At 33.9% G+C, this 25,429-nt stretch overlaps 1 protein-coding gene across 1 annotated transcript; it reads right to left on the reverse strand.

The window, feature by feature from the left end:
* Positions 1–7,041: 7,041 nt before the first annotated feature.
* LOC107848049 (50S ribosomal protein L15, chloroplastic) lies at positions 7,042–16,868 on the reverse strand. Its single transcript, XM_016692711.2, has 4 exons — positions 16,444–16,868; positions 14,910–15,264; positions 9,837–9,988; positions 7,042–7,457 (listed from the first exon to the last, which is right to left on the reverse strand). Exons 1-4 carry the CDS (start codon positions 16,525–16,527, stop codon positions 7,233–7,235), a joined length of 816 nt encoding a protein of 271 aa, XP_016548197.2. The 5' UTR covers positions 16,528–16,868; the 3' UTR covers positions 7,042–7,232.
* Positions 16,869–25,429: the final 8,561 nt, after the last annotated feature.

Here is a 25,429-nt window from a genome sequence, read left to right on the forward strand (position 1 = left end):
AATATTGGCTATTTTGGACTCAAGTTAATTAATACTGAATGAAAATTTCATGAATTTACTACGGATAATTTAGTAATGACGAAATGGGTCGTTACACAGATAGATCCCCGACTCAAGACTAGGGGTCGTTTGGTTGGAAAATAGTTTTCCCGAGATAATTAATTCCGAGATTAGTTATTTCGGGATGATTACCCGGGATAACTTATATCCCACCATCCATATGGGGTAGCTTATTCCATCACTATGGTGTAAATGATGAAATAAATTATTTCGATATTAACTAATACCTCTAGCCAAACATAGAATAAAATAATCTTTTATTTTATCTTGAGACTACTTATCCCTTATGCCTCACACCAAACACCCCTAAAGGCATAACAAGTAAGTGTAATTATGCACATAGATATTTACCTTGAATATAAATGGCTTAATAAGAAGAGGCACCATAGTGAAAGCTTTAATGAGGAATGGGACCCCATAATGAAGTAGTATTTTGGAAGGAAATCAGAATTAGATTTGTGGGGTGTCCCCAAAAAAGATTAAAGAACATGTTCTGTTACCTTTTATCATTGGAAAAAAAAAAGTAGTACGTAGTAGTATTTAGTACAGATGGCATTAAAGAACAAGAGGAAGAGATAGAATACCTAGTCATCATTCTTAGCAAATTGCATTTTCCAGCACTCATTTTTTGGTGTGTTTTGTGGAGTATGGAGTGGTGTGGACCTCTCTTAAAAACTTGGAATTTAAGCACACATCACACTTGGTCCATAGGATCTAACTTTATGCCATCATATTTGAGTAGGTATTCGTTTCGAAAAGTCTCACATTAACTGTAAAAAGTATCTTTTTAGTGTTCATTTGATTATAGATTATGAAATTAAAAGAAAAATTTGAGTACACATCTCTCTTTGCTCTATAGGCCCCTCATCACACTGTGGTCCATCAAAACTGCTTTTATGCCATCATATTTGAGTATTCGCCTCGAAAAGTCTCACATCGAAGTTAAAAGTATGATTTTAGTTTTCGTTTAGTTATAGATTTTGAAATAGAAACTTTAAAAGTTTGAGTAAACATCTCTCTTTACTCTATAGGCCCCTCGCATCACACTGCGGTCGATAGGATCTGTCTTTATGCCATCATTTGAATATTTGCGACGAAAAGTTTCACATCAGATTTAAATGCTTTCTTATAAAGAGAATTTTATACTTGAAACTCAAATCGAAAACTCTTCTGACTAAATAAAAAGTGTATGTTTTTTCCTATCATGTGTTTTTTTTTTGGGTTGTCTTAAACATTTGTGTTTCTATAAGTTATTCCGTCAAATGTCAATAGTAAAATGAGAATATTGAAGTTAAGTTGTTTCTAAATATGCCTCTTTACTTCTTCAGATGTGGTGGTATGGATTGCGTACATTTTATCCTCCCCAAAGCCCACTAAGTGAGAATACGCTGGGCATGTTGTTGTTGTAAATTGTTTCTAAATATAGAAAAGTTACTTTTTAAAAGATACTTAATAAAGATGGCTTCACATACTCTCTCTTTCACACACACACATATGTGCTGGTATTGATAGCCCCCCTCACACACTCGGTCCCCGGTGTGCGCAGGAGGGTCGTGCTTCTTTTAAAACAAAAACGAGTATTCTTGACAACAGTATCTTGACTCTCCCATCGATGAAGAACATAGCGAAATATTATATTTAGTGTGAATTACAGAATTTCGTAAATCATCAATTTTTTAAGCACAAATTACGATCAAAGTCATTAGATCGAGGGCATGACTGCCTAGGCGTTACGTATTGCATCACAATTGTTGTGGTGGCTTGGACGGATAGTGACCTCCATATATATATATATATATCACTATTTCGTAGTATTAATATTTAGCACTATTAAGCTCGTGGATAAGCAAATGTGACTTATTGATAAGGTTTATAATTCAATTGTTTCTTTTTTTGGTAAATAGAGACATACTTTATTCATATTACGTTTGAATTTTCTTCCTTATCTAAATCTCAACGTGGACGGTTTAAATTTTAATTCACTATTTTTTTTTCATGTTTTATTTTTTAATGTTAAGTCATTATCATCATGTCACACTTAATGCCAACCAAAAAAGAAAAAAAAAGAAAAGAAAAACACAATGAAAAATTGTCCTACTATGTGATCACTTAAACCCTAATAAAATTATGATTAATAAAATCTAAGTTTAGTCTTAAGTTTGACTAAAGAAGACAATATCTTCGAAAAATAAAAGAAAAAAAAAATCAAAATTCACTAAAAAATAAAATAAAAATCAGCAACGTACAACTTTTATCGTTAAACAACAAAAATATTATCGCTAATCTTATTTAACAATGAATATTTAAAAAAACAATATTAGTTGCGAGTAATTTAATGATGTAACTAGTGACAAATTTTAACTAATTTATGATTTTGGTGATTCGTTATGGAATTTTAATAGGTCTAACATAGTTTAAATATTCGACACAGATAATTTATTTTATTGTCAGTAGCATCATATAACTTTCTCCAAATTATAGTTTTTGCAATCAAATTACGATTTTACTTTCTTTCCAAATTCATTCCAACTTTCCAATTTTCTGTTGAACTAAACTGCTCAACTAAATAATTAAACATTATCATTCTCTACCAAATAAATATAACTTAAAATTATAATATTAATATTTGTCCCTAACAACCGTCTTATAAAATGGAAAGGAAATCAAGATTTTGACAAAAGCCTCAAGGGTTTCAATTGTTATATAGCAGGGAAGAATGCTTTGTTTGTATCTGTGTCTAGAATTTTTTATTCGTGAGTTTCAGTGATGTCTATGATTTTGAATAGATAGTTTATAGTAGTACCTTGTAGGTGTCTTATTTCCTTTATTATCTAGCAGTGTATTATCTCATCTATCTTGTTGGTGTGCTTTGATGTTATTTGTTTGTTATACTGTTATATGTCCTGAATCGGGGTCTGTCAAAAACAACTTCTCTACTTCATCTGAGATAGCTGTATGGATCAGTAGCGGAGCCAGACTTTTGGTTAAGGGTGTTCATATTTTTCCTTGGACAAAGAACTGTTTAAAAAACAAAGAAAATAAAGCACTGCTGCACCTGCCAAGGTTCACACCCGGGTTGATGATGCGGAAATGCACACTTTTGATCACTGGACTATGCTTTTCTAGTTTGTCAAGGGTGTGTAACAACATGTATATAATCATAAATATCTATATTTAACCTATATACTCGAAAAAAATTTCCAATGAAGGGTGATCATCTGACCACCCTTCGTTGCTTGTGGCTCCGCCACTGGTATGGACTGTGTACACTGCACCCTTCTCAGATCCCACTTTATGAAACTACACTGGATATATTGTTATTGTTGTTGTTGTTAAGGGTATGACCGAGCGGTTACTGAAGTGGTTGAGAATCATGAGATTTCAAGTTCAAATTTTGACAGACATAAAATTATTAGGTGGTTTATTTTTATTTGTAAGAGTCTTGCTGAACGAAATTACTCGATACATGTGTTAAATGAAAGATAATAAATACCCTATGAAATTAATAGAGGTGCGTATAAATTGATCCTAATATCAGAGTTATTTTTATTTTTCAAAAAGAGGCTCTTGACAAAATGAAAATTCCAATGATTAAAAAAAGTGAATTTGATGATAAAAGTAACCATTTTTGCTTGGCACTTATAATGTTTTCATTAGGTGAAGAATAAGACATATCATAGTAATGATCACATGCTATTGCCTTTGAGTCATGCTTAATTTCCTCAATAAAGCAAACAATAAGTTTGGCTCCCCTTTTTCCCATTCTTGTATTTTTTTTTTTTTATTCAGTATTGAAGTCTGACTAATCTAGATTCAAGCAGAGTAGGGTTCATTCAAAAGTAGCACTCCCTATCAAGATTTTTCCATACCCAAGGCCAGCGGCAGAGCTATGCAATTTTCAATTCCTATATTCAATAATAAGGTAGATGAGGCTATCAAAGTTTGGCCACTTCAAAGTTATGTCCCTTAAATGTTTTTTTTTTGGTAGATATGACTATAATGTCCTAACAAACTTTCTTGTAGTGTAGGGCAAAGAGGCAATAAAACAAAATAATTGAAACTAAAACACATTGTCATTTGCTTTTGTTTACCTTTAGGGGTAATCAAATGGCATGATGTATGATGTTAAGATAATCTTGTTGCTTTAAAAATAATTTACCTCTTTAAGAGTCTTGTACAATTCCTCTAAAATAAAAAAAAAAAACCCTTCTAAAACCTAGGGTTATTTGAGATGATTACTTTGCGATTTTATCGTTGGACTCCGTAAAATTATTACTCCCTTCGTTCCATTTTATTCGTCATAAATTGGAATGACACAGCAATTAAGAAAATAATGATTGGTAATGTAATTTTACCATTTTACCCCTCTTAATTGTGTTTTGTTGTTAGTTTCAATATTGATCGGTGGCTAATATCAAAGCACCTTTTATATTTTTAATGGTGTACTTTTAATGGTACTCCTCTTTGCAATATTTTTCAAGAATGCTAATAACAAGGAGTAATCAATTACACTAAGGGTATAATCGGAAAAAAAAATTGTCTTGTCTTGATAACTAAAAAAGGACAAGTAAAATGAGACATCAAATTAAGAAATTTGAGAATGGTAAAATGGGACGGAGGGATTACAAACTTCTACTCATTCCGTCTCAAATTACCCGTCCCAAATTTCCTAATTTGATTTCTCATTTTACTTGTCTTTTTTCATTAATCAAGAAAGACAATTTTTTTTTTCATGTTTTACCCTTTGCATTAATTATTTTTTCTTCAAATTAAAATGTAAATATTATTTAATAGGGGTACTATGATAAACTAGCTATGATATTAATTATTTTTCTTAATTAATGTATCATGTCAATTTTAGACGGAGGGAGTATTACCTAACAAGTACAAAAAAAATTGAGTCTTTTTAGATTTCTTAAATTTTATAATCACTAAAACTGCATCATATAATTTGAAACAGAATTGACCCGTTTGGTCATGAATATTTTTTTTCTTTTTTTTTTCAAAATTTTTTTTCGGAATTAGAAATTATGATGTTTAGCCATGAAAATTTGGAAAATAATTTTGGAATTAAATTTCGAAAATAAAAAATAACTTTTTCCACTCCAATTTCAACTTCCATTATTATTACATATAACCCCAATCTTTAAATTTTTATACAAATCCCTCTTATTAACTAAATTCCGTAATTGTTTTTAAAAAGATCAAATTCAATAAAATAATCAATTCAAGTAAAAATAATTAAAAGAATTTTCATCAACAAATTTAAGAATATATAAAATATATTTATATCTATCAATCATATTTATCACAATATATTTTTTCTCTATTCAATCGATTATGGTTAGATAAACTTATTTAGCTCGTACTTGTAATATTTTTATTTAAATTATAGATGAATAACAATCATAATAATTAGTTTGTTGTTAATTATTTTATCAATTGAAGACATACATAAATTATTTTCTCAACATTTGATTGTATGTTAGTAGGTAAATTAGTAGTTGGGTGATTTTAATAATTTTTAAAAGTTGAAGATCATATTTAAAAAAGGTTTTTTAAAAGTCTAAAAAAAAAATTTCAAAAAGACATGGCCGTTACTCCAACTCCAACTTCATCTTCAACTTCAACTCCAACTCCGAAAAAAAAATAATTTTCATGGCCAAACGATTAAAATTTTATATCAATAGTTTTTCAATTGACCCCACCTTTAATTATGTTGTTTTTGGGTTCTGTTATTTCCTCTAGATGCATGAACTAATTAATTAACCTTTTTATGGTATTGGATCTACATAAATAAAAAACTAGTTGATAATAGAAAGATAAAAGAAGAAATGATAATTTATTTGTCCTTTCTCAATTAAGAAAAATAATTTTCCAAATTAGAGGTGTGTTCTGTCAATTGGTAATTAAAGTTAAAATCGAAAGATTAAGGCATGTGCATTGCATCAAAGCAAGATAATATATTTAAAACAATTGTGATAGCAACAGTGTGAAGACTACTTCTATATTGAAATAAATACTGTTAAATTAATATATTCTCAAAGTTTGAAAAGTTGCATTTTCTACAATACCTACCATATGGACCATGCTCCCATTGAATGAAACAAATTATTATTATTATTGTATTATTTTATGAAGGTATGGATCAATTTGGGTGCATCTCGATTGTTCTATTGAAGAAATCACCTAATTATATTTTTGTCGAATACTGAGATTTATCGATAAAATTATAGCCCTTTCTAAAGGATCTTATAGGGTCAAATGAAAGATGTTTGACCTATCAAGCATAGGCTTGATCACTTCTTTTTAGAAAAGCTGAATCAAAAGCTAACCACAATAACCGAGCAACAGGTACTCACTTCATTGACCACTACGTCATGCTTTTGGATAAAATAACAATAACAATAATATACCCAATAAAATCCTACAAATAAAGTCGGTGGAGTGTACCAAACCATACCACTACGTCATGCTCTTGGATACAACAACAACAACATACCTAGTGAAGTCCTACAAGTGAAGTCTGGGAAGGATAGAGTGTACGCAGACCATACCACTATGTCATGCTCTTGGATACAACAACATAGCTAGTGAAGTGCTACAAGTGAAGTCCGGAAAGGGTCGCGTGTATGCAGACCATATCACCAAGTCATGCTCTTGGATATAACAACAACAACATACCCAGTGAAGTACGACAAGAGAAGTTTGGGAAGGGTAGAGTGTATGCAGATCATACCACTACGTCATGCTCTTGGATACAACAACATAGCCGGTGAAGTGCTACACGCAAAATCTGGGAAGGGTAGAGTATACGCAGACCATAACACTGGCTAAGTGATACAAGTGAAGTCTGGGAAGGGTAAAATGTACGCAGACCATACCATTACATCATGCTCTTGGATACTACAACAACAACAACAACATATCCAGTGAAGTGCTACAAGTGAAGTCTGGAAAGGATAGAGTGTACGTAGACCATACCACTACGTCATGCTCTTGGATGCTTGGATAAAACAAATTATCATAGTTTGATACCAGAATAAAAGAAAAAGAAGGAAGACTTAAAAGAGAAGAATCCAAAACTTTTTGAATGTTGCTTTACATCCCTATTCTTTGAGTGACATGACAACATCAAACAAAAATTTGTGTGGCTAACATAAGTTTTTGACTTATGCAGAAGAGGGCTCAGCTGAGTCAGATGCAGCTGCTTTTTTCTTTGCAAAATATTCCTCAGCTCTAGCAAGATTCTTGGCAACTGATGGTTTTACCCATTTCTTTCTACCTGGTAGAACAGTCAATGAACTACCTGCAGCCTCTAGTTTCTCCTTGGCTGACGATGAAAAGGCGCGCGCCTTGAAGTTGAGCTTCACGCTTAGCTCACCATCGCCTAAGATCTGGAAATGCACATAAAACGGATACTGAAGTTAATACCGATAGGCTATGTTGCTTGAACTCACAAAAAAGATCCTTCAAAATGCACTACTTTGAAGGATCTGACACGCATCCAATGACATTTTTGAAGAAATATAGCATCATCGCAGAGAAGCTATAGCGCTATAATGTCATTTGACTTACGGAAACTATGTTATACAACCTACAAAACATCATAATTTATTATTACTCCATTCAATGTCAACTTTAATCATGTGAACTAAAACCTGATGCATTCATAGATTGCCCGAAACTGAAGTTCTACCACCAATTAGTGTATGCTTCAGTAGTGTCAACCAATATTATTACTCCATTAGATGTCAAAGTAATTGTATGAACTAAAACCTCATGCAGCAATCAATCCCTGAAAATGAAGTTTACTACTAGCAAATGTCATTGCTTTCATCTCATTCTAGTTTTTAGCTTTTCATTGTATAGTCTAAACAGCCGTGGTGAGCCCATGAGAGGTGTTAACACATGGAACAGTAAACTTCAGATTCCTCTGTTTAAGTGCTCCGATGTGTTTTACCAGGCTCGAGTTGTTTCATACGTGCATACAAAATATCAAGCCAGGAGACATGAGGAAACCAATATTATATAATTGGATATGCGCTTCATTCAAACCATAAGATATTTCTACCTTAATGGTTTTATTACTCACAACAACGGTTTTTAGAAGTTAGGCGATTTTTTTGCAGGTGAAAGGTAGCAGGTACCTGGTGCAATTAGTGGAGCTGCGTCAAGCAGGCGCAGACACCACGGTAATCAAAAAAACAATGGATGGATTTCACTTGAGAAGAAAAGCCAATTCAGAAAACAGCAAGAACCTACTGTGGCACGGTGGCGTTCAAAGAAAGTATACAATACTATCTTCCGAAAACCAGGCAACGGATGGTTTAGTAATTTTTTTTTAACGACCAATTTTATGACTTTATCTGTAATTAAAAAGAAGAAAAAAGCATATGAATAAGTCTAAGAGCTTATTCTTGGTGGAATCCCAAGTCAAGTAATGGTATAGACTATTATGGAAAGCATCAATACCCCGTTCTCTCTTTAGCTACGCGAGCCAACTGGGGAAGACATTATCTAGGTATGGAGAACCAATGAAAGGAATCTCAACCATACTAAATGGTTCAACGGATATTATGGTCTGGCAAAACAAGAAAAGAATTCATGCACAGTATCACACCAAGAGAACAGGACTTAAAACTTATATTCTTTATATTATCATAGTTATTTTACATAAAGAAACCACTACACCTACATCTATTTATATTAACCCATAACTCTAGGAATATGCTACTACATATTGTAATGGCTTCTTCTTTTCAAGTGTCATATAGAAATGATCCTTGTTTTTGTTTTCTATTTGAAAAGGTGTAACGTTTCATACATAAAAAAAGAGAAACTTTTTTTCCTGGCATGGGTAAACAGTGACAACGGAAGGTAGATAGTTCCTGAATTCATGCAACATATGGCCAAGATACAACAACAACAACAACAACGACATACCCAGTGTATTCCCACAAAGTGGGGTCTGGGGAGGGTAAAGTGTACGCAGTCCATACCACTACCTCCGATGACGTAGAGAGGCTGTTGTTGAACATACTGTTTATTATTCACAGAGTAAGTAAGTATCTATCCAAAAATAAAAAAAAGTATGTACCCTGGTTTACAACCTTGATGTATCCAATTAAGTGAAAGAAACAGAATGGAAAGTTGAATCTCTATTTTCAACAAGAGCTAATTATACTTTGGCTTATTGCTGTGTAGAAAATATTCCTTTTCCTACTTACAGTAAATAGCACTAAGGTGAAGCGTGAAGACACAAACAGAGAAGAAAGCACATAATCAGTCTCGTTAGCTGACTATACATCCTCAAGCACAATATCAAGCATAAGCCTCATATCACGATTATCCATGACCTAATGCTAACAACAATAACAACAACATACCCTGTGAAATCCCACAAGTGAGGTCTGAGGAGGGTTGTGCGTACACAGACCTTATCCCTACCTTTAGAAGGTCGAGAGGCTGTTTCCGATAGACCCTCGGCTCAAGTAAAGCATATCCAACCAGGTTTAAAAGCATGACCTAATGCAACCATTATATTTTTTAACGCTATCAGAAAATTCATGTCAGGATAACAGCTTCGTGTTTTCTTCTTTCTCCTCTTTTTGGGAAATGCAGCTTCATCACTGATGTATCACGTAATTCCATTCCAGATTAAATCACTTAGTTGATCAAGTGATGGATAAGAAAAATAAGCATGCTGATTCACTAACTAAACGACGACGATTCTTTGTGGAACCAACATACAACAAAGATAAATGTTATTGTACCTTCAACGGAAGTCTCCTTTCTCTCCCTGAAGGATTTATTAAACCCTTCTGCTTGAGCGACTCAAGTGACACTTCCTCCCCTTCTTGAAATCCTCCCTCTGCTATGTCCTTTAAGTTCACAGGTAAATATTTGGGAAGTCCAGCATGCATGCCTTACAATATTGAGATACTCAGATTAGATGGATTTTGGCATAACACATGCATAAATAACCAAACAATGAGCTTCGATTAATGAACTTGATATGCGTACAACACATGCGTATGTTTGCATGATAAACTAAAATGTGAAGCAGGGAAGAATTTTTCCCCATTGTAGCACCAGCAACAGTAGCGACGAACTTTTTTCTTTTCACCAGATATGTTGAAAAGCTTTTAAGTTCATGCTTCTATCGAAATCCTTTTTAATAACATCAAAGCTGCACAAAAGCAGCTTAAAGGGCACCAAGGGGAATCCATGCCTAGAAAAACATAAGAAACAACAAGCAACTCAAACTACGCAGCACCTAGCTCATCCGACAAATCTACAGAGCTTGTCAGTCCAAGAAATCTCATACTGAATCCACTGTTACAGCGAATGACAAGTAATAGTTTACATTTTTTAAGCTAAAAATGATTGCAATTACTAACGAGTAAATATTCCAGCGCTAGAACCATGACTCAAGTGACCTTAAGATGCAATCCATCATATAGGAGCCATATGAGACCCCTTCAGCGCACCCACCCCACAAACAAAAAGAGAAAGGTGTTATTTATTTTTCGTGAAGGGGTAGAGTTGGTTGATCAAATAGGTTACCTTACTTTTGAATGGAAGTACCTCGAGAGAAAGCCAGCACGTGATGTAAGAACATGGATAATCAGAAAGGTGGGAAGCGTTTTACTACTTGTGGACTTGATATGTCAGAGCTTTAAAAGATCAACCTAATATTAAATTTATTACAATGATATGATAATATTTCCTGAGAATCAAGGCCACATGTGACCACATGCACTTGACACACCCGCAAGGTATTCAGAAACAGATGGTATTCCTTTTCAGTAACTATAACTTTTGCACAGAAAAAATTGAATTTCATATTACAGAGATATCTGCTTAAAAAACATAAACAAGTTTGTGCATTTAGAAACTTCTGCTAATCTATTTAGTAGGCATGGTACTTGTAGGTCATATTGATCTTGTTAAAATAGGATAGAAAACGGCAAGATAATTCGTCCCTCTACATAAACTCTTGTAGTAGGATTCAGAAAGGGCACTATCAATTACTTCAGTTGTTAAGTTAAATTTGCCTACACTAGTCAAAGTTATAACAAATTAGACATTTCAAGGTTTAGTAAGTATGAAAAGAACAAGAAACGTAGAAACTTCTTTTTAGTCATGCAACTCTAGACATGACTATTAAGGTTCAGTATAACATAATGGGAATGGACACAAGTAATGCGATAATGAAAAGACAGCTATGACAGCAATACCAACAACTAGATATATTGACAGTTATTTAGTCCGATCTATTACGCGGAAATAGTAGGATTCAGCAACCCAACCTATACAAAGGGAATCAATCACTTTTACTAGGTTGGAGCCATAAAGCTTACCTTAAAAGGATTGTGTGGTTAAGTCATTCCACATGTTAACATAATGTAGTGCACCAACTCCGCCTTAGTTCCAAAACCAATGATAAGTAGAAATGGGACTTATTTTGGTAGGCATTGCAACAAAAAAAATTTTAGCCAAAGAATGGTTTACGTCATTCTTAATTTTCCTTATGGATCCACTATCATCTAGATGTTGAAAGAGAACCCTTAGAATGGTGCATAGACTGATGATACTCGAAGGCACACTAGGAATCACCTTCTTTCAGCAATATTTTAATTTTCAGAGAGAAAGTTAAAAGCATAGGATAAATAGCATTTCCTAGTCTGAATCCTGGACTTGGTTCACGCTTCTTGCAAGACAACCTTATGATAGGAAAGTGAAGACTACTCAAGTGCCACATTGAGACTAGAGGGTCAAGGTTCCTGATATTCTTTTCAAATCAAAGAAAGAATAGTCCTTTGATTCGAGGGCCTTCTCATCACCTTAGTATGAACTTTCCAATCCTTCTTCCTTCTACGAAAAGTTCTCTCGCTATGGGAAAGTAAGAAGAGGACATGCTCTATGACCAGTGATACTCTTCATTACGGCATAGGGAGCCGTCGTTTGAGCGAGTTCCTAAAATGCTATTCATTTGGCAGTAAGAAACTTTTTGACAAAGGTCTCAGCTGGTTGGGTGCTTGAGCACATTTCTGATTTCTCTCATATCGACCAAAGCTTCCCTTTGAGTTTAAATAAGGGTTAACATTATGCAGAAGACAAAAAGGATGAGGAATTCGGAATATTTGGAAATGAGAAAAGAAAGATTTTAAGATATTCTTGCTTGATATTGTCTAAATGTGCATTTCTTTGTTTCTTACTGCAGTATGTTCACCATTGCGAATAAATCTCTTAGATTAATCATCAGTATAGCTAAAGAACCCTTAGTATTGGCAAGCACACACACACACACACACACACACATATATATATATATATGTGTGTGTGTGTGTGTATATTTATATATATATATGTATATTTATATATATATCTCCACCAGATGCAGACAAGACTTTTTCTCATCTTATGAACAATTGACTCTGCGGTGACCCATAACCAGATGAAAAAAATAAAGATGTTTGTAAAGAAAGAAACACATAGAGCACCCAAACGAGTGGCCTAGTTGTTAATGAAGTGGGTTGAGAATCATGAGGTGTCAGTTCAATTCCATATATCGGCACTGACATGAGGTAGACGGTACCCTATGGGATTAAGTGCACGCAAGGTGGCCCAAACACCACATATATTAAACAAAAGGCACATAGTCAAGCTAAAGCTATAAATTCTATAACAAACTAAATGCACTTATTCATAACCTCTTCAATGCTAAACTATAACACTGCAGATGGACACAAAAATGAACAACAAAACAAAGAAGAACTAAATCCAACACAAACTAAGATTACATTACTATGCTGAAGCAATACAACAACATACCCATTGCAATCCCACAAAGTGGGGTCTAGAGAGGTTAGAGCGTACACAAAATTTACGCCTACCTTGGTAGGTAGAGAGGCTGTCTCTGATCGACCCTTAGCTCAAGGAATGTTAACAAATTATGTTGAAACAATACAACAACAATATAGCCCGTATAATCCCACAAATGGGATCCGGAAAAGGTAGAGTGTACACAGACCTTACCTCTACCTTTGAGAATGTAGAGAGGCTGTCTCCTTGACCGGCCATCATATTAGCAAATAAACATATTCCTGAGCATAAACCCTTGGCTAAAGGAATGTTAACAGATTATGCTGAAGCAATACAACAACAAACAAACTTATCCAGTGGATTTGGGAAGGTAGAGTGTACACAAACCTTACCCCTACCTTATGGAGGTATAGAGGTTGTTTCCTATAGATCCTAAGCTCAAAGAATGTTAATGAATTATGATGAAGCAATACAACAACATACACAGTGTAATCCTCCTACAAAGTGTCTGAGGAGGGTAGAGTAGGGTAGAGTGTAGGCAGACCTTACCCCTAATTGGAGTTAGAGAGGCTTTTTTCGATAGACCCTCAACTCAAGAAATGTTATTATGTTGAAGCAATAATACAACAACAACAACAAGATACCGAGTTTAGTCCCACAAAGTGGGGTCTGAGAAGGATGCAGTGTACGCATACCTTACCCCTACCTTGGAGGTAGAGAGAGCTGCTCCGAATAGACCCTCATCTCAAGGAATATTAACAACAAATTACGATGAAGCGATGTTAACAAATTACCACCAGCAATTCCTCTCAATGCTAAACTATTAACACTGCAGAAATAGTGGGGGCAGAATTTTTGCTAAGAGATTCAACATCTACTATATAAACATTAAAAAAATTGATCTTGTATACAAAATGTGTTTTTTACGGTGTAGGAAGTTAATCTGAACCCCGTTCCATCCCTCTAGCTCTGCCTTGTCAGCATCAGGGCATAGAAACAGAAACAAACACAGGAAAACTAAATCCAACACAAACTAAGATAACATACTTATGTTGAAGAATACCAACAACATACCCAACGAAATTCCACAAGTGGGGTCTGGCCGTCTGGGGAGAGTAGAGTGTACGCAGACCTTACCCCTATTTTATGGAGGTAGAGAGGTTGTTTCCAGAGGACCCTCATCTCAAGTACAACAAATCAAAGCATGTATGAAAAGGGAACCGACGGTGAAGAAAACAGAGCAACTAATAAAGAAACACTAACAACAACAAAATAATGCAATAACAGAAACTCCATAATCATATTAAAGAAATCTTAACAAACTACCTCCAGCAATTCCTCTCAACTTAGAAAGTCTCCTATATAATGGCATTTGACCCCTTCAAACCCCTTTCTAACACCAGGTCCAGACCTTGATTTACGACCTCTCATACCAAAACCATAACTACCCCCCTTGTCCAGCTGAATGCCCTCTTCCTGGCCTCTTCCTATTCTTTGTAGCTACAGGTTGAGGACCTAAATTTTTAATCCTAAACCTAAACAACTCCAATTTGCATTCATGACCAAACATAACTCCAGTTTATAAATATCATTTTTCACTTTGAAAGCAAAAACTACTTTTTTTTCACATTTTACAATGAAACAGGAACAAATGCCCACTAAGATTACATAATTATGCTGAAGCAATACAACAACAACATACCCAGTGTAATCCCACAAAGTAGGGTCTGAGGAGGATAGAGCATGGCAGACCTTACCCCTACCTTGTCAGGTAGAGATGTTGTTTCCACTAGACCCTCGACTCAAGAAAAAACAGTACAAAGCAGTCCATAAAACGAAGTAACAGAAGTACAAGAATCAACCGATAATAACAAAACAATACATAGTAGCACAACAGAAACTACAATATAACAATACGATAAACGAGGCACAAGGAATCAATAGATTGTAACAGAAACTGAATCGAAGAACAAGAAACTACAAAAGCAATAGCATGACAACAATGTTTAACAAATTACCTCCAGCAATTCCTCTCAACTTAGGAAGTCTCCTATATAGTGGCATTTGACCCCCTTCAAACCCCTTTCTAACACCAGGTCCAGACCTTGATTTTTGACCTCTCATACCAAAACCACAACTACCCCCTTGTCCAGCTGAATGCCCTCTACCTTTCCTCTTCCTATTCTTTGTAGCCCCAGGTTGAGGACCCAAGTTATTAAGCCTAAATCTAACACTCCCAGTACCAGAATCAGCTGAAGGAACACCAAAACTTGAAGCTTGGTTAACAATAACAAAAGGGGTTCTTGTTCTTGATTTGCTGAACTTGATTGAAGGAAAAAGATTGGAACTTGGCTTCAAATTTCTTGTATTTCCCTGAAAAAAGTTGGTAATGAGTATGCATAATTTGCTATGTTGCTCGGGCTCTTCAAAAATGTCAACAATGTCAACAGACGCATCTAATATTCTCAAAAAGTAAGTATTTTTAGAGAATCCAACACGCGCACAACATATAAAGTGAATGTATAAGTTTCTATGCTTCTTAGAATGTGTCGGATTCTCCAAAAATAGTGTATCTTTGGAGAATCCAACTCGGGTGCAACATCAAAAGTGAAACGTATAATTTGCTATGTTGCTTTTACTCTTCAAAAATGTCAGCGAGTGTGTGCCAGATTCTTGAAAAGTAGTGTATCTTTGGAGAATCCGACACGGGTACAACATATAAAGTGAAACATATAATTTGACATGTTGCTTGTACTCTTCAAAAATGTCAGCGAGTGTGTGTCAGATTCTTGAAGAGTAGTGTATCTTTGGAGAATCCGACACGGGTACAACATATAAAGTGAATGTATAATTTGCTATGTTGTTCGTACTCTTCAAAAAAGTCAGCAGGTGAATGTCAGATTCTTGAAAAGTAGTGTATCTTTGGAGAATCTAACATGGGCACAAGTTACAACATCGAAAATGAATGTATAATTTGCTATGTTGCTTGTACTCTTCAAAAATGTCGGCGGGTGAGCGTAAGATTCTTGAAAAGTAGCGTATTTTTGGAGAATCCAATACAGGTGCAAAATCGAAAATGAATGTATAATTTGCTGTGTTACTTATACTCTTCAAAAATGACAGCGAGTGTGTGTCAGTTTCTTGAAAAGTAACGTATATTTGGAGAATCTAACACGGGTACAACATAAAAAGTGAATGTATAATTTACTATGTTCTTTATAAAAGGGCAGCCTGGTGCACTAAAGCTACCGCTATATGGGGTGTTCGGAGAAAGGCCCCACCACAAGAGTGTATCGTACGCAGTCTTAAGAGGCTGTTTCCTCCTAATCACGTGGCAGCAATTTTAACAGTTACTCCAAGGCTTCCCTTCGCTACGTTCCTTGTAATCCTCAAAAATATCAACAGGTACGTGTCGCATTCTCTTAAAAAAAGTATTTTTTATTTGAAGAATTCGACACGAGTGGAACATTAAAAGTGAAAAGAGTACACGCAACTTAGATAATCTTGAGTGAAAATTTGAAAAAAAAAAAAAAAGAAGATAAAAGATTGTACCTTAAATGATGACGAAAGCTGTGGAATGAGTGAATTTGTTGTTGTTGAAGGTGCTGCTGACGAGATGGAGAGGAGAGAAGCCATTGCTCAAAAGGATAGTGTTCACTATCCAAACAACAAAAGTGAAATTTAACGGACAGGGGTTGTTATTTGAGGGTTTTTAAAAGGAAAAAAAATAGTTTTTTTTTTTTTTTCTTTCACCCGACTAATCCGGATCGCACATGACAGGACTCATTCTGGGGGTGGCGCTTGCAACATGATTTTCTTCATATCCCAGGCTCAAACCTGACACTTCTGATTAAGGATGGAGTAGTCCCATCACTACACCACAACTCATGTTGCTATAAAAATTAGTTAATATGTGGTACTCTCTCTGTTTAAAAACGAATAAGCTACTTTTCTTTTTATTCTGTTTAAAAACAGAATGACTGTTTTCCTTTTTTTTTTTTTGCAATTTTAATCGATAGGGGTGGTTATTTGAGGGTCTTTTTTCCTTTTTTTTTTAATAAAAAAAGAAAACATAAATGTACACCTTAACGTATCATATTTACACAAATTTTTACTTTTATAAAGTACTTACAAAAATCTCAACTAATTATGTATCTCCCTTAAATGTATTGAAGAGCTGATTATGTATCTCGACAGACCAAAATTGAAAAAAAATGTATCGAAAACTAATTATGTATCTTTATAAGAAAAAATGTATCTTCGTTGGATGTATTATGTATCTCGACAGATTCAAAATTGAAAAAAAACAATATCGAGATCTAGTTATGTATTCTGATAAAGAAAACAATGTATCTTTATTAGAGGTATCAGGAGTTAATTATGTATCTCGACAGACCCAAAATCGAGAATTTCAGTGATGCAAAATATCAAAGTTTTATGTGATTAAGCTCCAAACTGTTGAGATTTATGTTGTTTGCTCTTTTAAAAAATAAAAATTAGTTACTATGTTATTAATTTGGTATTTTCATGAAAAAAGAAACATAAAATTAATTAGGACTATATGATATAAATAACTACAACGAAATATGTTTCAAGTTGGTTTGGATAAAAGGAAGAATCTAATATCTTCATCCTAGTTTATCGGCGTTATGATGGGATTAAGAGCAAGGAAGTCTGAACTCCCCAATCCCGAATGAGTGTCCTCCTTGCTCAAGTAGTACAAGAGTAAAAATGTGTAGTGGAAAACCTTTCAATGTGGGTTATCAACCGATTTTGAGGGTCGAGATGAGTTTTTTACGAGAAAAAATTACTTCTATTGAAGAAGGGTTTCGAATAAGACATTTAGATGAAAAACGAATCAAGCAGGAGAGATTAAAAAAAGGGTTGCTTTCTCGAGTGATCTTCAAGTAGCCCTGGCTAAGGTTTGAAAAGATTCTCGAGGGTACTACGACAGGCGTGGAAGGTTAGGGTGGGTTTTAGAAAGCGCAAAGACAAAAGACGTCGTAGGGAGCCAATTTTTCTATTAATTGTACTAGAGGAGGTTGCTAGGATGAGAAGCACCTTCTATGTTTACGTTAATGTTGTCTATAAAGTTAAGAAATTTATGAGCAAACATTAGACCCAATACTAATGGTATCTAGAAGGATAATTTGCATATTTACAACTTTTAAATTAAGGATAAAATCAAAATTAGAGCTTATAAAAAGACAATTGCATAAATTAGCCCCTACTAATGATTACAACTTCAAAATTTAACCACATTTCATTCACTTAATGAGACAGGAAGGACCATAGAGTCAATGTTGTACTTAGAATTTAGATTCATGGAAGGAAAATGGGCCTCATGTGATCCTTTTGGGCCCATCTTAAAGGACAAGGCTTATGCCTAATGCTAAGTGGGCTCACTGTGAAAATTGTTCAAATGGCCCAATTCAACTTAAGTGGATCCATCAAAGTGATTGTAGCTTCACTTTGGTTCAAACAAATTAAGTTCAAGAACAAACTTCAATTATCTTTCTATATTTGAAAATAATTTAATGTGAAATTTCTCATTTTACCTTTAATAACAGGGAAATCTTAGTAATTCAGTTGGTTAGCTGGCAACCTAAATCTTCGCCGCCTGATTGATGAAGGTTCGATTCCCACCTTGTAATCCCAACAACATCCCTCTGTAATCGCACGAGTGGGGTCTGAGGAAGGTAAAATGTACACATATCTTATCGCTACCTTGTAGGAGTAGAAAGATTGTTTCCGATAGACCCTCGACTTAGTGGTACCTCCCCCATTTCCCTTTCCCTATCTCCCATGCAATAATTTTTTTCTTTAAACAAAATTTTAATATTATAGTTTTACTGTCACACAAGAGTCATGGCATGATAAACACTGAATCTTCACCTTATTGATGAGCGTTCAATTCCCACGTTGTAATTCCAACAACAAAATCCCAGTGTTATCTCACAAGTGGGGTTTGGAAAGGGTAGGATGTATACAGATCTTACCGCTACCTCATAGAGGCAGAGAGGTTGTTTTCGATAGATCCTCGACTTAGTGGTACCTCCCCTAGTTTCCCTTTCGCTGTCTCCCATGCAATAATTTTTTTCTTTAAACGAAATTTTAATATTATAATTTTATTTTCACACAAAAGTCATGGCATGATAAACACCGCATATTTATTTTTTTTAAAAAAATTATATCTTTCTAGAACTCCTAGTTCGATCAAACTAATTCACATGGAGGAAGTATAATTTATGATATATAATAGCATGCCCGAGCCAGATTGAGGTTGAACACAACTTGACTATTCTACCAAGTTATCAGCCCGCGGAAATTAAATCCATATATAATAAAGTCCACAATTGTATATGAGGTCAGGTACATTACCATTGTAGGATGTAATTTTTGTATATTAATTTAAAATAAAATATTAGATGCGTAGCTGGTGAATTAACCTAAAAATCAAATAATTCAGCTGGTATTTTCTTGTCTATCTGAATATATATAAATATAGAAGTAAAAAATTGCTAAGACATTCTTGTAATGAAACTCAAAACTACATCAATTTCAAGAAAGGACAATGTCTTACATGAAACTTCATCAATAAAACACAAATTGTGTAAGACAACAATATATATAAATATATAGATGCATGCAACATGTACAGTACATATTTATGCAGAGAAAAAAGCCAGTAGTTAATAAATACTTGTTTTTATATTTGATAAGGATGTAACAAGCTATAGGGGTTATAGTTTAGTAGGTACAAAAACCCTATAGACCTAATTGTATTTTTTTTCTTTAAATTTATTTATTTTTATATAAAATATGAATGATGATGATGATTGATTAAAGGTGGCATCAATTTTGAAACTACAATGATATCTTGTGGCAAATGATTAGTCGTTTTCGTCTTGAATTTCGTTTGAATCCCAACTTGTTTCCATTGGTCAATGTAGATCTTCATTATGAACTCACTCTTCCTTTTCTTCTTTGAGTTTTTTTGTATGGAGAATCTTGTGTAATCGTAAAAGTTGTTTTCGTATGATCAGGAGGTCATCACGAGTTTAATACGAAGAAATTCAAGGTAAGACCGTCGTAAAGGTTGTCGTCGTATAGTCAGGAGGTCAACACGGGTTCAAGATGAAGAAATGTAAGATAAGACTATGGTAAAAGTTGTCAATCGTATAACCAGGAGGTCATCTCGAATTCAAGATGAAGAAATGCAAGACAAGACTGTGGTAAAAGTTGTCGTCGTATAACCAGGAGTTCATCACGGATTCAAGATGAAGAAATACAAGGCAAGACTGTGGTAAAAGTTGTCGTCTTATTACCAGGAGGTCATCACGGGTTCAAGATGAAGAAACGCAAGGTAAGACTGTGGTAAAAGTTATTGTCGTATAAACAAGAGGTCAATACGAATTCAAGATGAAGAAATGTTAGGTAAGATTGTAGTCTGTATATGAGAGATCAAATGTGTGTTTGGCTAAAACGTATTAGAATTCTCTTGATACAATGTGATATTGTACGTACACTTTCGATAAGCTCACACGATTTTTTCTCAAAAGGCCTCACGCTATTATATTACGAGTATTCAACACCTTATAAGTAGTTCCTTTTTTTGTTCACACACTCAACAATCTCCTTTCGAACAAATTTTCCATAATGCGCATGACCCATAACTAGTGTCGGAGTCAGAATTTTCATTGAGATGGTTCAGAAGTAAATATACAAACTAGCCGAAGGGGATTCAACAATAACTATATATGCATAAACAATATTTTTAACCTTATAAAAATAGTATAATTTTCCATCGAAGAGAATGATTCGGACGAACCCCCTGTATGAAAGGTGGCTCCGTCCCACCCATTACTATGTGATTCACAACTTAGAGATTCAATGTATATCTGTGTGCCACCCACATTGTCTAAACCTTTCTCGAACCCTATACTTATATATAGCAGAAACTTAGTGCATTAAATTATTCATTTTATTAATTTATTTGCTTACATCTTACATATGCTATTGCATCATTGTACTTATATGCAACTTATATTTCTCATCATATTCTATGTCAACCAAAGCAAAATTACAAGTCATAACATTAAACACCGTTCCACGTCATCACTCTATCTACCGCTCCCTTCAAAACAATGAGTTAAAATTATTTTTCGCTCTGATACCAATCGTCAAGCTAAGTGTCGTAGCCAAAAAAGACTGACAAGACAAGATATATATAATTCATTTTAACCTTAGGGTTTTCCCTACAAAAACAAATATTATAAAAAAAATATATTATACTTATACGTAATAACTTCTACTTTTAATTATCTAAAATTCTTTTATTTTCTTTCGAGTCAAGGGTCTGTTGGAAACAACTTCTCTATCCGATAAAAAGAGAGGTAATTAAGGTTTAATTTACATACATCCTATCCTCTTAAAACTCCACTAATTATGATATTACACTGAATATGTTACTATTGTTACCTGACGTGCTCGATGCTCCTCTCCTTTGTTTTGACATTTTATTTTGTAGTATGTATAATCTTTGGGTGAAATTCATGAAAGACAAAATATATAAATGATTCACAATCATATTTTTACCATTGTTGTAACAAAATTTTACATGTTTGTTTTGGTGCATGTGTGCTGTAAAATGTACGTAAAATTATCACTAAAATAGTCACCCCAAATTTTATATGTGAAGAAGCATTGTTTCTTGCAAAAATGTTTGCAGCTTTGACTACCAATAGCTTTGCATGCATAAAAGTTGCTTCCACTATATGTGTTTCTCTTCGTCATGTATCTATCAAATTAAAAGTTTGTAAAATATTTTTCTGAAAAATAAATTATATTTTCACTTAAAGGGGGGAAAAAGTCTTTCTCCACTTATGTTTTTAATTTCTCTAATAATTCACCTGAAATATTTTCTAGGTTTTAAGAGTGTGTTAATTAAATATAGAGACAAATTGTTTTATGGATATAAATTTTACGTTTTCGAAAAATATATTTCGTTTCGTACCAAACACACCCTTAAATTGGAAAACAAATTTCTTTAAAAATGAGAAAATTATAAATTTCTTGATGGAAGGTGAAAACAAGTTCCATAAGTGAATTTCTACGGTGATTGTCTAGAAATTCAAGAGGCGGAGTCAGAATTTTCTCTAATTAAGAAGATTCGAAATACAAAGATAAGTAATTTTAATTTCAACATCTATTGTATTCACGATGTGCTTATATAGGAAAAATATTTTTGGCTCACTTAGTAAATATCAGAATATAATACACCTACTTATTTTTCAGAAGATGTTTTTACGAGAAAACATTTTCCTTCATGCCAAACACACCCTAAATGTTTTTTTTTTCTAACTATAAATAAATTTCTGATCGTATAACAAATGTGAATTTTTTTTTACTATTTTTAAAAGTACAATATAGTGATGAGTATAAAAAAGTGTAAGCAATTGTTGGGCTAGATGAAATGAAATTTTAGCTAATTTGGGTATGATTGAAGAAGGGTAATATTGGGTAAAGCATCTTGATCAAAATTAAAACCAAAGAAATATAAATATCCCATCGTTTATTTTACTTGTCACGTTTTGCTTTACGAGAGATATTAAAAAATTATACAAAAAAAATACTATAAGTTGCAATTTTTCTCATATTAACATGATGAAAAAATATATCTTAATATATCGGTCAAAGTAGACGTATAATTTGATTTTCGATAAGTGAAATGTGACAAGTTAAAATGAACGAGGATGAAAAAAAAAAAAAGTACCACACGAGAGGTGATGAATAATACAGAATTGTTGTACTAATAAAGAGTATCTATTTTCCTGACGAAGTATAAATGTATTGGCACTCTCAGTTTTTGGAATTTAGTCACTTGTTGGAAATTATTCTTTGGCCAATTTAAACATTTAATTGGTCATTTATATGTGTACGTGTGAATGTGTTTTTTGTTTTTCAGAATTATTCAGAATATGGAAAAGGGTATTTGGATTTACCATTGAATTTAATGTCTATTCACTGGTCACTAGCTAGTACTTGGGAGAGTGACCAACAAGGTCATGGTGGATGAGAGTGGGACCCACCACCTTTAATCACAAGTTTCGAATTTAAATCTTGCGTATGAAAAAAAAATCTTGTTAGGGAACGATTCTTATTAAATGGCCTTATGGGGGCGTGAATTTGAAGAGTCAGGGTTTCAATGTGGATATCAGGCAACAACAACAACAATGCAACAAATATATCAGTATAATCCCAATCCAGAGATAATATTTTGTTGCTGACCGTATCCCTACCTCGAAAGATAGAAAAGTTGTTTCCGATAGTCGATCCTACTTCTACTCAAGAAAAAACATTTCAAAACATTTTGAAGAAAAACATGAAGGCCAAGAAAAAACCATGACACCGGATATTGGGTGGGAACTAAAAACCACTACGTGGGAGAGTGAAAAGGGCAACCCGCTGCACTAAGCTCCCACTATGCACAGGATCCGGGGAAGGGCCCAGCCACAAGTATCTATTGTACGCAACATCACTTTATATTTCTGAAAGAGACGTTTTTCAAGGCTTGAATCCGTAACCTCTGAATCACGTGGGAGAGTGAGTCAATAATAATGTAATATTAACACAAGAGAAAGAATTAAAGCAAAAAGAATACTAAAAATTATTCATAGTATACACTAATTGTAGTTTACATTAGTTGCTACAGATTTTTCATATCCAACTCCAGTTTAACTATTGTTTCAGTACAACTGATGTTTTGTAATGTAATTTTTTTCTGAAGTCTATTAGAAAAGAGTTGTTTACTTGCTTTATATCTTGTATATAATTAGAGCTACAGTCATGTGGAGTAACTACTTAAGAAGTTCTCAAGTAGTTTGTTGGATGCTAGGTTTTTCGATTTCTCATCTGTTGTTCAATATCTGTATTTAGAGTTCGACTAATCTAGATTAGCGCCAAAAATTCCCATTTTACAAGGTAAATTAGCCCTAATTAACATAGTCGACTCCATTCCTTAGTTTCAAACCCTAGACTTCTGATTATAAAAAAGAAAAATACTCACCTAATTTGTATTGCTATGATGACTTACCATATCTAAGACATAATATTATAGCGTGGTGTACTAAAGTTTTTGCTATGTACGGGGTTTGGCAAAAGGTTGGGACCACAAAGGTCCATTGTACGCAGTCTTACCTCACATTTCTGCAAGAGGTTGTTCCACGACTTGAATAACCCGTGAACTCCAGCTTACATACTAGCAATTTTATCAGTTACCTCTAGACTCCCTTTCAAATGAGTACAACAAATTTATTACTTCCCCTGTCCCATTTTATGTGGCATCCTTTCACTTGACACGATCGTTAAGAAAAAAGTAAAGATGTTTGAAACTTGTGACTTAAAATGATCCCTGGGTAATGATAAGCAAAGACATTAAAAGAAAAGAAGAACAATTACAACAAATTCCCACTTGGTAAAGATAAAGAGTCGTTTGGTGTGAGATATAAGGTATAAGGTATAATTTCCGAAATAAAAATGTAGGATTATTTTATCCCATGTTTTGTTGGAGCTAGGTACTAGCTAGACATGCTATTATTATCCCACCATTTATACCTTAGTGAGGGGATAAGTTATCCCATATACATGATGTAATAACTAATCCCGAAATAACTTGTTCCCAGTCAAACGATTGGTTTGGGGGAAGAACAAGTCCAATTGAAGTTAAAAAACAGTGAAATTACTGTAATGGGTTGTTTGGCAGGGGGGTATAAGTGTCGTGGTCCAGAAATTAAAGTCAGGATACAAATCATAACCTAATGTACAAAGTCCATGGTATACTGTTAAATCCATCATCCAATCTTTCTTGTTGAATATGCAATGTGGGAAAGGGATTTGACTTATGTACATTAATATATAGTGTAATTCTTTTTTTTTTTTAGAAATAGTATAAAAGGATTAATATATAGTGTAATTTTTTTTTTTTAGAAATAGTATAAAAGGATCGTCTGATGCACTAAAACTCTTGTTTATAAATGAGAATAGGAAAGGGTTAGACCACAAGTTAAAGATTTATTGTACGCAGTCTTACCTTGCATTTTTGCTAGAGACCGTTTCTACGGCTTGAATAATATACTAATGAAAGCCTCTGCCAGAGGCTAATTCCATGACTCGAAACATATATTAATGAAAGCTTTTGAGGCTGATTCCACGGATCCACACACATAATAATGAAAGCTTCTGCCTGAGGATGATTCCACGGCTTGAAACACATATTAATGAAAGTTTTTGCTAGAGGTTGATTCCACGACTCGCAACACATATTAATGAAAGTTTATGCCAGAGGCTGATTCCACGAATCAAAACATATATTAATGAAAGTTTCCACCCGAGACTGATTCCACGGTTCAAAACATATATTTATTAATATATTTCTGTCAAAGGCTAATTCCACGACCCGAAACATATATTAATGTAAGTTTCTGTCAGAGGCTGATTCCACGAATTGAAACATATATTAATAAAAGTTTCCACCCGA

The sequence above is a fragment of the Capsicum annuum genome, chromosome 11, assembly GCF_002878395.1.
Source record: "Capsicum annuum cultivar UCD-10X-F1 chromosome 11, UCD10Xv1.1, whole genome shotgun sequence".
Classification (NCBI taxonomy): Eukaryota; Viridiplantae; Streptophyta; class Magnoliopsida; order Solanales; family Solanaceae; genus Capsicum; species Capsicum annuum.

Coding starts and splice junctions, on each gene's coding strand:
- LOC107848049 (XM_016692711.2), bottom strand. CDS start 16,527: ATGGCTTCTCTCCTCTCCATCTCGTCAGCAGCACCTTCAACAACAACA. Junction 9,989..14,909: donor GTTGAGAGGAATTGCTGGAG/GTAATTTGTTAA, acceptor CAATATTGTAAG/GCATGCATGCTGGACTTCCC. Junction 7,458..9,836: donor AAAGGAGACTTCCGTTGAAG/GTACAATAACAT, acceptor GTGCATTTCCAG/ATCTTAGGCGATGGTGAGCT.